This window comes from Trichosurus vulpecula, chromosome 1 (assembly GCF_011100635.1).
Source record: "Trichosurus vulpecula isolate mTriVul1 chromosome 1, mTriVul1.pri, whole genome shotgun sequence".
Taxonomy (NCBI): domain Eukaryota; kingdom Metazoa; phylum Chordata; class Mammalia; order Diprotodontia; family Phalangeridae; genus Trichosurus; species Trichosurus vulpecula.
In genome coordinates this window covers 503,097,519-503,114,817 of record NC_050573.1, presented here as the reverse complement: position 1 = coordinate 503,114,817, position 17,299 = coordinate 503,097,519, and the positions used below count along the sequence as shown (strand labels likewise).

Here is a 17,299-nt window from a genome sequence, read left to right as displayed (position 1 = left end):
GATTATCTAGATTGGAAGTAAGAAGTGAATATCTTTAAATGCTTCAGGAACTAGTTCTCATATGTCACTCCATCCCCATTATATGTATATGTATGTATGTATAAATCCCACTGCAGGCCACATTTTGGACAGCCCTGATTTACAATATATCTAAAGAAAAGGAAATGCAATTCCCCTTCTACCTCAGCTATTATAATCACATTACATGCTTTTCATGTGGTTTATAAACAAGATGCTTAATGTTCTATGATCTGTTTTTGAGGCATAAACTTCTTTAATTGAGTCAAGAAGGGCATAACTAGCACAGTTGTCTGAACAAACAAGCTTGCCATGCCTCTGGGGTGGGGATGACTGGTGAGAGGGGAATGAGAGGAGTCTTTATATTTAAACCTGGATGAATCTCATCTATTTGAGTTCCAGTTTGGGAAAAGGAGGGAGTTGTGGGGGGAGTTCCTTGTACTTAACTAAAGGTAAGTCAGCAAGCGCATTGAGGGATTTTCTCCACCTCCCCCACTCTCCAAGTGTTCAGAGCTACTGGGCCAGGGAGAGATACTATATCCAGAACAGAGCAGAGACAAATACTCAAGACAGGAACAAATATGGTCACCCAAAGGTGGGATTTTGCTGCAAGGATCTACCCCTTAGCAATGGAAAGTTAACGATGAAGAGGAACAGATACTGGGAACACAGCTAAGCAACTGACCCAGAAGAGATCACATATCTAGGGGGTGGTTACTGAGTTGTTTTAGTTGTGTCTGACCCTCTGTATTGCTAATGTATTGAATATATTGTTAATGCAATGGGAAGATCTTTCCCATCCATTAATAGGTCCATGTGACTTGCTTAAGTCACATGGAAGCCTAAGTCACATGTGTTTGAGTCACATGAATCCTTTGGTGGGAGGAGCTTGCTGAATGGGTGGAACAGGAAGTGTGGAGCAGAGCTGAAGTCAGTCACAGCTGGGAGAGAGACGGTGTGGAGTTGCAGCTTGGGAAGAGAGGAGGGAGGCAAAAAGCAGCAGTTAGTGTGAGTGAGAGCCAGGGTGTGATTTTACTGGAGGGTGTTCGTTTGTGGGAAGGCCTGGGGATGTCAGTGACCCCTGCAATGCTAATGTGTATAGATTTCTTTGTTGCTGTAATGTATTTGGCTTTCTGGTGTTGGGATTCAGCTTTCTGGTGTTTGAATAAATATTTTGGTTCTTTTTTCCATGTAGAGTCTGTTATACTTTGCGATTCAGAACTACGCCAGCGTATTCATAGCCACTGTAGGTGTGTGAATATCACAATGGCATTACACCCTTCATAAGCTCATTTGGGGTTTTCTTGACAAAGATGGTGGAATGGTTTGCCATTTCCTTCTCCAGTTCATTTTACAGATGAGAAAACTGAAAAAAACACTGGTAAAATGACTAGTCCAGGGTCATAAAGCTAGTTCTATCTACTGCACCATCTAGCTTTCACTTAGGGGGAAGACAATAAATAAATAAATAAACAAACGAACACACAAACAAACAAATAAATAAATAAATGAATAAATGAATGAATAAATAAGTGAATGAATGAATGAATGAATGAAAAGGAAGAGTTGAGCATTTCACAATACAACAATCCTACCTGTTTGCATCATTTCTTTTGTATTATAAAGTTGAACTCACTTTTCCCATAAATGATACATGTTTTTCAGGCTAGTAATCCCCATTTTTGTTTGTTTGTTTTGCTTTGTTTTTTGTTTGTTTTGTTTTATTCTTCACAGGTGAATATTTTGTTATAAATTTTTATCATTATTATCATTACTAACATTCATGTAGAATTTACTATGTGCCAGACACCATGCTTTACAATTATTATCTCATTTGCATCCTCACAGCAATCCAAGGAGGTAGGTGATATTATTATCCCATTTTATAGATATGGAAACTGAGGCAAACAAAGATGAAGTGACTTGCCAGGACTCGCAAAGGTAATAAGTATCTATGGCAGGATTTGAATTCAGGTCTTCCTGACACCAGGTCTGGCCCTTTATCTACTGTACAACCTAAACGTCTTTGCTAAGAATTAATTAAACTATTAATTGTTAATCAACTCGCCATTAGAGACTCTTGAAGTTTAGTGTTAAGAGTGTTTCCTAGTAGTCAGAAGTAGCCAGAACCCTAAGGTAGTATTTACTCTGAGACCCAGTCTTAAAGTACAAGTAAATGTTGGGGGTGTAGATCAGAGAGAGTGTTACATATGCACCTATGTCTCCTTCAGCCTTCTGCTTCTGGGGTCAGCAGGAAAGGGAACCACCTGATCCAGTGCCATAGATTGGTTTAATAAAGGGTAATTTACTGAGAAGTACTTAGAAAGCTGTGAGCACTGGGGAAGTCAGGAAGGATTTGAGTAAGCAGGTTTATTGAGCATGTGCTTAGGACTAGCAGCATCTCAAGAAATGAGAGGTACACCCCTGAGATGGGTCTCCCTTAGGCAGAAAATGGTGCTAGAGTCTTGGCCTTAGAGGATTAGAATGGGTTCTCTTCTTTCCCCAAAGCTTGATACCAAATGAGATCCACAGAGGCAGGGGTTGGTACAGGACTCAGGTCCTGATATACTCATTAGGCAACCCTAGGATGTCCAAGAAGATCCAGAGAGGGGTTGAGGCTGTTAAAACCCACCAAAAAAGACATCTAGAGTAGGTAGGCCAAAGGCTACCACTATAAGAATGTATATTTTTCTAATCAATTCTCATTTCTACAGCACTTTGGGAATTACAAATCATTTTCCCCACTACTTATGAATTATACTCAATTCCATTTTACAAATGGAGAAATTGAGGTTAAGTTGACTTGGCCTTAAGGTCAGAGTCAAAAATTTATGTTTGTTTTTTTTTTGTTTTTTTTGTTTTTCTTTTTAATTTAAATTTATTTATTTAACATATTTGGTTTTCAGCATTGATTTTCACAACAGTTTGAATTACAAATTTTCTCCCCATTTCTACCCTCCCCCCCACTCCAAGATGGCTTATATTCTGGTTGCTCTGTTGCCCAGTCAACCCTCCCCTCTATCACCCCCCTCCCCTCTCATCCCCTTTTCCCTTCCTTTCTTGTAGGGCAAGATAAACTTCTATGCCCCATTGCCTGTGTATCTTATTTTTTAGTTGCATGCAAAAACTTTTTTTTTGAACATCTGATTTTAAAACTTTGAGCTCCAAATTCTCTCCCCTCTTCCCTTCCCTCCCAGTTCGGGTTCGGGGTCCTTGGGGAAGGAGCAGTGCGGGTCTGACAGAGCTGGCACCTCCCCCCCGAACGTAGAACATAGAACTCGTTAGTCTACAAGCAGTCATACCCCACTGAAAAACTCAAGGGTCAAGTTAGTTGGTTGGGAATATGGCCAGGCAGCGAAAACGCGCCCAGATTCAGTCTCAGACTTTGGATTCTTTCTTTGGTGACAAAGAAGACCAAAACATACAGCCTAAAGAAGACAACAAAGTCATAGAGCCTACAACAAAAGCCTCCAAGAAAAACATGAACTGGCCCCAGGCCATAGAAGAACTCAAAAAGGATTTGGAAAAGCAAGTTAGAGAAGTAGAGGAAAAATTAGGAAGAGAAATGAGAAGGATGCAAGAAAACCATGAAAAAGAGTCAAAAATTTAACTTGCTTCTTCATTATCCCCATTCTGCTGTTTGAGGAGGCATAAAATAATACCTTAATTTAACTTAAACTGTGTCTTTTTCTTTTTTATGCCTGCTATTTTTTTTAGACTTTGTAGACAAAGTCTGTTTTTCCTCTGGGATTCAGTGCTCCAAGTCATGCTCCCTGGTTTTTTAGAAACACATCTTTTTGATATCCTCATCGTTGAAGAAAAGGCTCATTCATACGCTGCTGTCTCAGGCTCACTGTCAGCTCCAATGTCTTGGCTGTTCCACTTATCACTGAATCTGTTTCATATCCACATTAATAGGTGAGTAAAGAAAGGAGAGTCAGGAACCCACACCTCCTGCAGGGAGAGAAAAAGAGACTGGGAAAGTAACAAGCTGAGAGAATCATGCATAAGAGGCCCTGGTGACTGCAGCACTGTAGAATTTCACTAATTCATGGGAAACTAGTCTGAATTAGTGAAAAGTCTGATTCATTTGATTCTCTCAGGGAACTTATTTTATTGCTTCTCACTACCTAGAGCAGAATGAAGAATTGCTAAAGCACTACTGCCAGGCAGAGATCCTTATAGATTAGTATATAGAAAAGATGAGGAACATTTCTGTTAGCCAGTACATTCATTGTATAGAGATGGGCCTTACTGATTGTTGAAGTCTATTTTGATACAATTTGACAAATATTTATTCTCTCCATCACTAACCAATGGGTTTAATAGTATGCACTTTTAAAAATTGCCAACATCCCTCCTGTAGTTTGTTTTTACTATGACCCTGCTCAGCAAACTGCTTTTATGGATTTTTTTTAAAAAGCAAACTGTAGGCCAGTCTGTACCAAATTAAACCAAATTATAAATCCAAATTAATGTGGTTAGCTTTATAATGATGTTGAAATATTTCTCTCTGTGAGGCAGGTTTTTTTCTTTCAAGAAATAAGGTTTGTTTATTTTTTTTTTATTTTTAATCCCTCCAGTGAAGCAACAAAATCATTTAAATAAACTATGGCAAAACCATCAAAACTGGAATGCTGCTGAACCACCAGGGCTCAGTTTCTGATGTGTTGTCCTGTTGGCTTTCTGGAACCTATATTTTTTTCCAATGGCTTGCCATTTAAACTGTAGGGCAGTTTTGACATCAGAATCATCCATCTTTTCCCAATGACTTTCCAGGCATATGCCCAAATGGCTTTGGACAGAAATACCTGTCAAATCCAGCCAACTTCTCCTTAAAGCAGTGCTAGAAGCTAATACTGATAAGCTCAGAAATACCACCATGTATTTCAAACTTCGGAGGCCATTTGAAACTTACTGATCCATGCTCACTTGGGGGCAGTTTTAGGAATAATTTATTATATAACAAGATGCATGGGGGTTAATGTTTAAGTCAGAAAACAAAAGAATCATTATCCACTGTACAAACTTTAAAGAGGTGTTCATTCTCATTTAGGGAGGATAAATGTTATAGAGGTATTAAAACAAAAACAAAAAGAAAAAAGCAAAAGGGTAGGGAAGAGCTTTTGTATTTTCAGGCAACAAACTTTAAACAAAATATTTCTCATTTATTATCTTCCTCAAATTGTTGTCATAATGCAATTATGTAAATGAGGAACTGCAATCACACTGAGTGTTTGTTCTGTTTTCGAAGCATATACTCATTAGATCAGAGTAGTTAAAAAAAAAAACCCACCACCAACAAACACCAACAAATGAATTCTGGGAATGTGAAAGAGCCTGAGAAATTCCCATTGGAATGGTTCCCAATGTGCTGCATAAAGAAAGGTAGGGTTTGTTGAAGTTTCCTCCCCCCCCAGCCCCAGCCCCCACTCCTTTTCCACTCTCTGAGAAAGGAGTGTATTAAGCTTTGGGGAAGGAAGCATTGCTGAGGCAATCCTTGCCACCTCTTCCATCCTGATTCCTGTCTCTCTGCCCCTTTCAGACCCACCAGCTTTCTCTATTTTTCTCTCAGCCCTCTCTCTCGACCACAAAAGATTTCCAGCAGAGAGCAGTTGGTGCCTCATTTTGGCTGCTTTCCCCAGGCTCTGGGGGCTTTCACTGGAAATCAATGGCTGCTTATTTTTCCCTCTACTCAGGTTTTATGAGTGGACTGACATGGACTCAACCATACTGACCCATTCTACTGAGCCATGTCCATTCAGATGTGCCTCTTTATAAACAGCGGAAATTAGTGGAGGGCCAGTGTCAAAGTGCTTGTCACATCTTGTTTTCAATATGTTGAAATCAGGTTTATAGTGGCCTATTCAGAAGCCTAGACTCCTTTTGAGGCAACACAATGCATTTCAGGAGTTCTATCAGGCGATAAATGCAGAATTCCACTTTGCTATTAAAAAATAATCAAAATGATTAGTCTTTTGAATTTTTTGAAGTAACTTATTTGCTTAGAATTTGTTATTTAAATGTGCCATGTTACTCATTCTTGGCTATTCATTTTCCTAACCATAAATGTATTCCTAGTTGGTCTGTCAGTGTTACGTCTATAAATTGTGAAAGTAATTTAGCAGCAATGAATGTTTGTAGTCAAAATACTGCAAACATGAAGAGAAGCAATTGGATACCAGCAATCTTCAAGGTTTCCAATGACCTTTTGAGGAAAAAAAAAGTTTATTTAATACAGAATCTGGAACTGAGCAGTTACTCCATTTCTATTTCAGTATCTTTCCTCGTTTATGCATTTGGTGGTTTGTACCTATACCCATTTATAGATGCTTCAAGCAGAAAGTTCTCTATTTGAAATGAAAGGGAACCCGTGATTTAGTTAGCATATGGAACTTCTGGATAAGGAAAACATTTTTTCTATAATTTATAGTATTAGAGGATTGCCTAGAACACTGAGAGTCTAAGTGACTTGCCCAGAATCGCACAATCTGTAGTTTCAGAGATGGTGAGACTTGAAACCAGGTCTTTCTAGTTTCAAGGCAAGCTCATTACCCACTAGGCTATGCTAGCTCTCATTTAATAGGAATCAACTCCATTTCAATCCTCCAATACTCTCATAAGGATAAATTGGCCTATTTAGAGCCTCAGGAGTCAAGTACAAGATTTCTGATTTAACATGAGCTTAAAAAACCTAGGTGAAGTCATAGATCTTTCAAGGTGGTTTTCCTAACAACCTCTACCTACAACCATCACTCTCTTCTCTTATGTGGCAGGATCCTAGAATCTCAGACTAGTGAGGACCTTAAAGACCTCCTGCCTCAGCACTATTTGAAGCATGAATCTTCTCTGAAACTCTATTTAAAAACAAAACAAAACAAAAAATAAAAACCAGTTTTACGTGGTTTAGCACATAATTTCCAGTTTCTGTGCTTGTTTATTTCATGTTTGTTAGCTTCCTCTTCCCGGTGAGATTTTTATCTCCTTGTGGAGTTATTAGAAGCCCCTTTTGTTGCTCCTTGTTTCTATCCCCAAGAACACATAAACACAATACTGGGAAGATGGTAGGTACTCAGTGAAAACAATTTTGTTGAAAAAATACACAAAATTTGACGTGTGGAAATATTAGATCTGTTTCCCATTGCTTCTGATTGCTTTCTCCACCCTCAGGGAAATTTTTGGAAAGGTTCTATCAAACTGAGATACCAATATTGACAACATTTTCAAATGCACATTTTAATTACCCATAAGTACAGCACTATTCTGGGCACTATATAAGACAAGTTAACCAAAGATGATCTGGCCCTCCAGAAGCTCATTGTTATTGGAAAAAGAAATGTGCTCATGTGCATATATACAAACACATACATCCGTCCACATAAGCATGTACATGTGGTACACATGCTAGTATGCATATATGAATGTGTGCTGTAATATGCATGCATACATGCTTGAGTGTGATGCACATATATATGTATACTTATATGCACATGTGTGTATTTATATATATTTTTATGCACATGTACATATATTTATTTTAAAAAATAAAAACAAATTTCTGAAGTATCAGACTAATAATTACCCCATAAGGTAAAGTTTACATGTATGCTAGCTATAAGTCAGCTGCAACATATTACAGAAAAGGACGTGTACCAAAAGTGGCAAAAAACATTGTTAAGGACACATATGATCAGTAAAAGTGGAGAATTGGTCAGGTAAGAAGCAAGTGATAGCAAACATATATGCATACTCAGACATAGATGTGTATATGCAGATATACACACATGCGTACATATATACACACATACATGCATATACACATACATAATATATAAATGATCCATGAAATATCACAAGACTCAGAGGAAAGTTTCTAACATACAGCATCTAAAGTTTTAGCTCTAGGAAGCTTCTTTTTTCCCCTCTGTGTTTCCACTGTGTATGAATGAATGAAAAAGCATTTATGAAGTGTTTATTACGTACTAAACCCTGAGGATACAAATAGAAAAATGAAAGAGTCTCTGTTCTAATTGATCTCACATTCTAATTGGGGAAGACAACACATTTAAAAAAATAACAAATAAAAAGGTCAGCTGCAGAGCAGATGCAAAGCCTTAAAGTCTTAAGGGGACAGCAGTAGGGGTGAATGGTAAAGCCCTGAGGTACTCATGTTACAGAAATAGGTCAGATGATACTGCTGGGGACTGCAGGGAATAGAATAAAGGTAGATAGCAAGGCTTGGATTGTCTTCTATCTCATCGGAATTAATAGACGTTGACTCCATATCCCCCAAGTCCTTTGATCAGGTAAGTATCCTCGTTGAAGGGGTGAAGGTAAGGAGGTGGACACTCCTGGTTCTGGTGTCTCTTCCCACCACCTGACTGACCTGAATAGGTCCTGGGGCAGCCTGTGGCTGGAAGAGAGTATGAGAGGGGATGGTAAAGAAGGTAGAGTACTTCAGTAAGGGTAATTCTTCCTGTAAAAATCTTTGGACATACTGTTAATATTTCTTCTACATTTACTACATACTCTACACTAATAGATTCCCTGAGGAATATTTCTTGAAAAATAGGACAAGAATTACACAATATGAGAAGTTACCAATGGGCAGCATTCTGTACTAGTGAAGGGAATGCCTATACAAATAGGGCCATGGATCCATAAAGTATCCAGTAATGTATTTAAGAAGTCTATTCTCTTGACTCATCCTACTATGAAGGCAATTTTGATCTCTCAAAACTCTAGCATATTCTTTTTTCCCTAAACGGTATTTTTTTCAGATTCCATATAAAATAGTTTTCAACATTCATTTTTTTATAAGATTTTCATTTCCAAAGTTTTCTGACTTCCTCTCCTGCCTCCTCCCCAAGATGGTAAGCAATCTGGTATGGGTTATGCACAAACAATCATGATAATGTATTTCCACATTAGCAATACTGTGAGAGAAGAAACAGTACAAAAGGGGAAAACCATGTAAAATGAAAATAAAAAAAAACAAAAACACAAAAAAGTGAAAATAATGTGCTCCAATCTGCATCCAGATTCCAAAGTTCTTTCTTTGGATGTGGATAGCATTTTCCATTATCTAGTATATTCTTAAAAGCTGAAATATCTTTGAGTGAGGGTCCAGCAATGGACAATCTATGTATCATCTGAAGACCAGCCTAGTTAAATTTGGAGAAGGCTGACCAATAATTAATTTGTTTTAAATGACAAAATATGAAGCCATCTGATAAGACATGGAAGAGTTATAATTGGCATTGGTATAGGTTATACACCCACATATAGAATCATAGATCTGAGGTAGAATATGTATTAAAGTATATGGGCTCAAATTTAACCATTTTTGATATCTTATTCTTAATGTGTACGCAATACTTGTCTTCCTAAAAATTACCATGTAGACAAGGTTATATTATAATGACTTCAAGGGTAATGAATCAGTAGGCTTAGTGATTACTCTAAGATTAAGTCATATGCACTTAGTAGGGAGAACATTCATATAGGACTGAAGTTCTAGGATATAGATGTAGTTGCTGGACCAATGACTTGGGCCAAGTCACCTTCACCAGCCCCTAAGCAGAAAATCAGAGACCTTCCCCTTCACCCACCCCAGTCTGCTGAATATCCATTAAATGACCAAGAACTAGCTACCCCATCAGCCTTATGGTATGGAAGAAGTGAAACCTCCCCTATACATACACACACACACACACACACACACACCACAGGAAAAGAAATCAGCAAAACCTGCTGTTCCTGATGTGAGCCACCTATTTTTTTTTCATTCTCCAACCCAGTTCTTATTACCCAAATGCCAACTTCCTAATAGATGCAGAGTTCCCAGCGACAGCTAGATATTGAATCCCAGATCCCTGGTTCTGCTGCAGATATTCCAGAAGCCCACTTTACTCTAACTATTTTTTTATAAATAAAAAAAAATTTATTTTTAGTTTTCAACATTTACTTCCATAAGTTCTAAATTTTCTCCACCTCCCTTCCCTCCCCCTCTCCAAGGCAGCATGCAATCCAATATAGGCTCTCCATATACATTCTTATTAAACACATTTTCACAATAGTCGTTTTGTATAGAAGAATTAGAGCAAATGGGAGGAACCATGAGAAAGAAAGAACAAAACAAAACAAAAAGAGAGCAAATAGTATGCTTCGATCTGTATTCAGACCCCCTAGTTCTTTCTATGGATGTGGATGGCATTTTCCATCATGAATTTTTGGAGTTTTCTTAGGTTCTTCCATTGCTGAGAAGAGTTAAGTCTATCAAAGTCAGTCATTGCACACTGTGGCTGTTACTGTGTACAATGTTCTCGTGTTTCTGCTCACTTCACTCAGCAGCAGTTCATATACGCCTTTCCAGGTTTTTCTGAAATCATCTTGCTCATCATTTCTACTCTAACTCTTAAACCTACTATCCTCTTGGCAGAGGACTGACCATGTGCCCTGTTGTTAATCCCTAAGGTTCTCTTTGCCTTGCTATCTTGTTAATTTCCCTTCCTAACCACTACTCGGATATTTCATCTTCCACAAATTAAAAATAAATATGAATCCTTTGGAGCCTCTTCCAGGTAGAATATCAAATTAAAGAGAGCAGGGGATGTCTTCATTGTCTATTTCCATCTCTGGTGCTTAGCACAATGCTTGGCTCAAAGTAAGTGCATAATAAACACTTTTCTATTCCACTTCAAAAGTGGTTCACCGGTTTCTCATCCTTCTCAGCTCCCAGGTCTTTCCCTCATCCTTTGCTTTTTCCTCCTTTCCCCTTCTCTCTCCTTTATCCTGCCCTTCCCTCTCCACCTTAGCCTTTTTTCTTCTCTCTTTCCCTTCTTGACTCCGTCTTTTCTTTTCTCTCTTCTCTTTCCTTTCTTCCCCCTTCCCCCCTTCCTTCCTTTCCCTCCTTCACCCTGACATTTCCCTTCTTCATATTTCTTTCTTTCTCCTTTCTTTCCTCCTTGAACCCTCTTTTCTTCCTCCTTTCGTTTCTCCTCCAGAGTTACTTCTTCCTCTCTTCCAGTTGACTCACTCCTCCAAGAATAGGGATCTTGTGTTTTCCTGTCAATTTGATCCTGGAAAAACTCCTTCCTCTCTCCCTTCCGGCCTGCTGCCTTTCCCCCTACCCTCAACCTGGGAGCCATGTGTATGGCAAGTTGTGTGCTATGCTGTGGGGATCCTGTCTCCCCATCATTATGTCCTTAGGAGAAGGGCTCTGCTGTCCCCCAGCCAACTTTTCCCAAGCCTGAGTTTACTTTCGGTAGAGGGGTGTTTTTTTTTTTTTTTTTTTTTTTTTTTTTTTTTTTAGTTAAGAGCCTCCCAATGTGATTTCCCTTGTCCATTCTCTACAGCGTTATTGGAGAGCTGGAGCAGAGTTGGTGCGTCTCAGGGCGCCCCTCAGAACTCACTTAGCGCACCATCCCTCTCTCATCCCCCATCCTGGAACAGGAGAACCATCTCTGGACTAGACATGGAAGAACAAAATGACTTAACAGAGAGCTGAAGCCTAGGATAACTAGGGAGATAAAGCAGGTCCAACGGGTCCTTCTCCAAGCGGAGCCTTGGAGGGCCTAGCCGGCACCATTACCTCCAACGAGTGGAGCTCTCCCACCTCCCCTGAGGGGAGCAACGTCTCCGAGGGCAGTGAGGCTTTGGACAAACCCATCGACAATGATGCAGAGGGCGTGTGGAGCCCTGACATTGAGCAGAGCTTCCAAGAGGCCCTTGCCATCTACCCACCCTGTGGCAGGTGCAAGATCGTCTTATCAGATGAGGGCAAGATGTATGGCCGTAATGAGCTGTTTGCTCGCTATATTAAGCTCCGGATGGGGAAAACTCGAACCAGGAAACAGGTATCTAGCCACATCCAGGTGCTGGCCCGTCGTAAAGCCCGGGTGATCCAAGCCAAGTTAAAGGATCAGGCAGCTAAGGACAAAGCCCTGCAGAATATGGCTACCATGTCATCCGCTCAGATCATCTCTGCTACCGCCTTCCACAATAAAATGGCCCTTACCCGTGGACCAGCCTACCCAGCAGTCTCAGGGTTTTGGCAAGGAACTTTGCCAGGCCAAGCCGGAACTTCCCATGATGTGAAACCTTTCTCTCAACAAACCTATGCTGTTCAGCCTCCGCTCCCTTTGCCAGGGTTTGAATCTCCTGCTGGGTCCACTCTGTCGCCATCAGCCCCTCCATGGCAAGGCCAAAGTGTGGCCAGCTCCAAGCTATGGATGTTGGAGTTCTCTGCCTTCTTGGAGCAGCAACAGGACCCAGACACGTATAACAAGCACCTATTTGTACACATTGGCCAGTCCAGTCCCAGCTACAGCGACCCCTACCTCGAAGCGGTGGACATCCACCAGATCTACGACAAATTCCCTGATAAGAACGGAGGACTCAAGGAACTCTTTGAAAGAGGGCCCTCAAATGCCTTCTTCCTCGTCAAGTTCTGGGCTGACCTCAACACCAACATGGAGGACGAAGGCAGCTCTTTTTATGGTGTCTCCAGTCAGTATGAGAGTCCTGAGAACATGATCATCACCTGCTCCACCAAAGTCTGCTCCTTTGGCAAACAAGTTGTGGAGAAAGTAGAGACAGAGTACGCCCACTGTGAGAATGGCCACTACTCCTACCGAATTCACCGGTCTCCTCTCTGTGAATATATGATCAACTTCATCCATAAGCTAAAGCACCTGCCAGAGAAATACATGATGAACAGCGTATTGGAGAACTTCACTATTCTGCAGGTGGTGACCAACAGAGATACCCAGGAAACCTTATTGTGTATTGTATATGTGTTTGAAGTGTCCACAAGTGAGCACGGAGCTCAACATCATATCTACCGGCTGGTGAAAGAATGACAGACTTGGGGATGGAGGATGAGAAGAGCCAGGCTGTATGTGTACAGTGAAAGTATGGAGATCTGGTCTATGCCTGATGTTCAGAATCAAGAAGAGAACATTTTCCCTCCTTCCCAAGAGCAAACATAATCCCCTAACCTCAAATAAACTCAAGATATTACATTAAAAAAATTGATTCACCATAGACTGATCTGGGTTGTGATTTCTGGCAGAACTCAGATCATGGGCATGTCCAGTTAACGTAGGGTTAATTAATGAGATAATAAAATCAATAAATTCAGAAAGCTAGAGAAAAGTCCCCACATTATAAATTATATTAGTTCCTGGCCCCAGTAGCTTTGGGAGACAGGCAGGAGAAAGCCATTCAGGAAACAAGTCATATTCAAGAGTAGAAAGGGGACTTCTGTGACTACAGTAAGACCTTTTGGGAAAAGGATGGCACCATGGAATTCAATAAGCACTTCCATAGCACTACTATGTGCCAGACACTGGTCTAAGTACTATTTATAAATACTGTTTCATTTGATCTTCACAACAAGGTAGGTGTCATTATTAGCTCCATCTTGTAGTTGAGGAAACAGACAACCACAGATTAAGTGACTTCCTGGGGCTCATACATATAGTAAATATGTAAGACTAGAATGAATTCCGTTCTTTCTGATTCCAGGCTTATTGTTTTTATCAATGGTACCATCAGCTGCCTCTGCCATGGATGAATTTAAGATCAAGACAGTGTGATCCCATACCAAACTGTAGCAAATGAATCCCTTTAAAGGTAGAATAGCTTTAGTTTACCTGGATATCTCTGTCCTCAAAATAGAAGCCCCTTGGTCTCGGAGGTCCTGTTTCCTCCCATCACCTAACTGTAATCAAGTCTTCTTCTGCCAAGAATCCCTTGATATCAGAGTTAGTGGGTAGAATCCTTTGGGTACCTTGGTATCTCCCTTGGAAGAATTAAGTTACTTCTCAGCTCAGTGGCCACACATTTATTAGCATCCTCAAGAGACCTCTATCTCCTGCGATTTCTTTCCTATGTTCTTCAAAGTGAACATCTGTATACCAGCAATGAGGAACATTAAAAAATGAGGAAGAAATAAAGTTATATAATTATTAGAGTTATCTTCAGGCATCTGTTATGGTGATACAGAATTTCAAAAGTATTAAATAATCTCATGCTGAAGACCAATGAAGTAGTTCCTTTTCCATGAACCTTACGTCTTCAAGGAAAAAAAAAATAGGGGGGGTGGTTAAAAACATATTTCAATGTAGTTATGAAAATCAACATCGATGCTTGGCACTTGGTGAAAAATAAAGCAAATTACATCCTTCACAGACATTTTCCTACCTGTGTATGATTGTGTCTAGGCCACAGTTGTAATTCCACATCAAAATTCCAGAAAACTATATAAATGTAGTTTCTTACTACAGCTGATCAACTAAGGACAATTTAGGTAAATCTATTTTAAAAAGTAAAGGAAGTTTCTAAGAAGAGGTGATAAAATGCACCTCACTGAAGAATTGTGGAATAGTGGATGTAGAATGTTGCATATAAACCTGTATGTGGTTAATATGTCAGCTATTGTGTCAAACTGCTTCCGTATCTCTTTCTTCTTAAATCTTTTATTCAAAGGCATGGCTTACTGGGCAGGGGAGGGCAGGTAAGGAAGGATGTATTCAGAAATAAAAGTCATGAAAAAAGCATCTTTAAAATGTGTGTGGGATAGAGGTTTCTGACCTGAAGGGAATTTGAAAATATTAACTCCCATGTTCACATAGCTCTTCACCCTGAGGTCTCATAAAGCTAATTTGCAGAGTGGATAGAGTGCTGGACATGGAGTCACAAACACCTGAATTCAAATCCTGCCTCTGGCACTTACTATCTATGTGACCTCAAGCAAGTTTTTCTCAGCCTCAGTTTGCCCATGTGTAATAGCACCTACCTCACAAGGTTATTGTGAAGTTCAAATGAAATAATAATTTATAAAGTGTTTAGCAAACCTTGACTTGATATGTTCAAAGTACTATACTAGTCATAAGTGATAGGAAGACTAAAACAAAAGTGTTCTTGCCCTCAGGACTGAAACAAAGGTTCCTGACTCCTTCAACAGGGAAGATGTGATGTGTTCACAAGTAAGCATGAGGCAAGGTATAGGAACATTTGAGGAGGGATGGAACACTTTTAGTATATAAATTGAATCTTGAAGGAAGATAAGAATTTCAGCATCTACTTCAGCATGCCTATAATAGGGTAAAAATTGGTGTTCATAATGATGATGTAAGGACATAATAAGATTCTGAAGCACCTTCTCAATCTTCAAAGAAAAATTAAATACTATTCAACATAGCTTTAATGTTAACTATATCTTACTCTTTTGCAATCTTTGAAAATATTCAATGCACATATGGCTAGTTGCTAGCTCTTGATTAAAAAAATATTTGATTTACCAGAAGAGTTTATTTTCTGACCATGCGGGCTCATAGAGGGTTTCCTCTTCATGTACAAAAAAATAGTATCAGACGTTCTCAATTTTTTTGTATTAATTCCAAGTAACATACAGTCAGTTTCATCAGTGTATTGACTGCTATCAATCATAATTCTATATATACTGTTTAGTTTCCTAACTTCCTTCTCTATTTCCCTGATAAATATGTAACCCTTGCATGCTCTAAGGTTTTTTATACCCCTACTCAATGAGGCAGGTCCCTAGAGAGGGGCTACCTCTCTTCTCCAGTGTTGTGGTGGTTCCCCTGAGGAGTCTGGGATGATTCTCTACTGCTATCAACTCCAGCCCCCACTCCTGTGCTTTCTCCCAAGGTTATCAGTGGGATAGAAACTCATCCGGCCAATCTTACGAAGCTTTTAGAAAAAAAAAAGTTAAATTAAAGTGCAACTGAACATGTAGTATAAAATATTCTCCCTAAAGTCTGAAATGCACTTTCTTACAAGCATAAACAGAGTCAGGGGAAATTGGGCTCAAGATTAGAGAAACACGTGGCAAAGGGCTGACTCAGATCCTGGCAGCTGAAGAAGTTCCTTATGTTAAGAAGGGTATAATTTCTTTGCTGAACTCCTTTGTAGAAGATTGAAACTATATCCATTCCATCCTGGGTATTCAGTCCTCAAGACAGCTAGGTAGCACAGCAGATAAAGTGCGAGGCCTGGATTCAGGAAGACCTGACTTCAAATCTGGCCTCAGATATAAATAAGCTGTGTGACACCGGGCAAGTCACTTAACTTCAGTCTGCCTCAGTTTCTTCAACTGTAAAATAGTGACAATAATAGCATTTACCCTGCAGGGTTGGTGTGAAGATCAAATGAGATAATAGCTGTAAAAAATATTTAGCATAGTGCCAGGCACAGGGTAGGTGCTATGCTTATTCCCCTTCCTCTGTCCTCTTTATGTCAAATGCCCCATAATGTTGATCATCTAATCATCTATATAATCTAAAATATAATCATGGAGTGTTCTGAGTTATTACACAGGGAACACAGCAGAGCCCGTTTTTCTCTTGATGTATTGAGGGAAGCTCTAAATGTAAGGAAGAAAGATTTCCATCTTTTCATTCAGGGCTTGAAACATTACATATGACCTTAGTATGGAGCTGTGGGGCATGCTCAAATACTCAACCTAAGAAACTTTCAGCAAGGATTTTATTCAGCACTTTTGAAAGACCCTGTAGAGCAATTCTGCAAACAAGTTATATGGATAATCAGCAGCCAACAATTGAGTTGTCCTTCATCCAGTGATCCCAAAAGAGAACCTGGCAGGGAGGCATAGGGATTTCTTTTTGTTCCCCTTCTCACTTCTGTGTTTTTGTGATAATGAAAGCTAGATATTATAAAAAAAGTTTTCCCACACGGCCTCTTCCTGCTCCTGTTCTCCACTTAATTTTTATCATTATACAACTGAAACACAAAAACATCTTTGATTATAGCTAAGCTATAATTATAGGCTTGGCCAAGTAACAAGGCTAAGCAATTTACACTATGCATCCTAGTAATTTTAATCATAGGAGACAAAAATGCATTTGTTTTCAGATCTCTGCAACTTATTTTCCCTTGGCAATAAAATACAGTTTTCTTACTATAGCATGAAATATTTGAGCAAACAAAGGTTGGACAACTATTTGTTAGGCATATTCATCATCCGGTCACCTGCATTAATGGGTTTCCCAAGTCTATTCCCACTCTGGGATTCCATGGATCTTTAATATTTTTTATTTGAGTAATACTTCCCTACTCATATATGTTATATCAGCATATTTTAAAATATAATAATGTTCCCTTCTAGTATCTTCTTGTGCTATAGCAATAACCCAGGGTTTTTGAAGTCAATGCCAATGGTAAACTCCGGCATGTGCTATGACACTGGAAAGCCTTTGAATATGGACCCAGTAATGACTTCTACATGTCAACT

The 17,299-nt window shown here is 39.4% G+C and overlaps 1 protein-coding gene across 1 annotated transcript in view; it reads left to right on the top strand.

The window, feature by feature from the left end:
* LOC118840707 (transcriptional enhancer factor TEF-3-like) overlaps positions 1–13,024 on the top strand; it is a 102,663-nt gene extending 89,639 nt beyond the window's left edge. The window contains exon 2 of the mRNA XM_036748054.1: positions 11,544–13,024. Within this exon, the coding sequence (XP_036603949.1) occupies positions 11,544–12,881 (1,338 nt within the window). The 3' untranslated portion in view covers positions 12,882–13,024. The remainder of the gene's footprint in view (positions 1–11,543) is intronic.
* Positions 13,025–17,299: the final 4,275 nt, after the last annotated feature.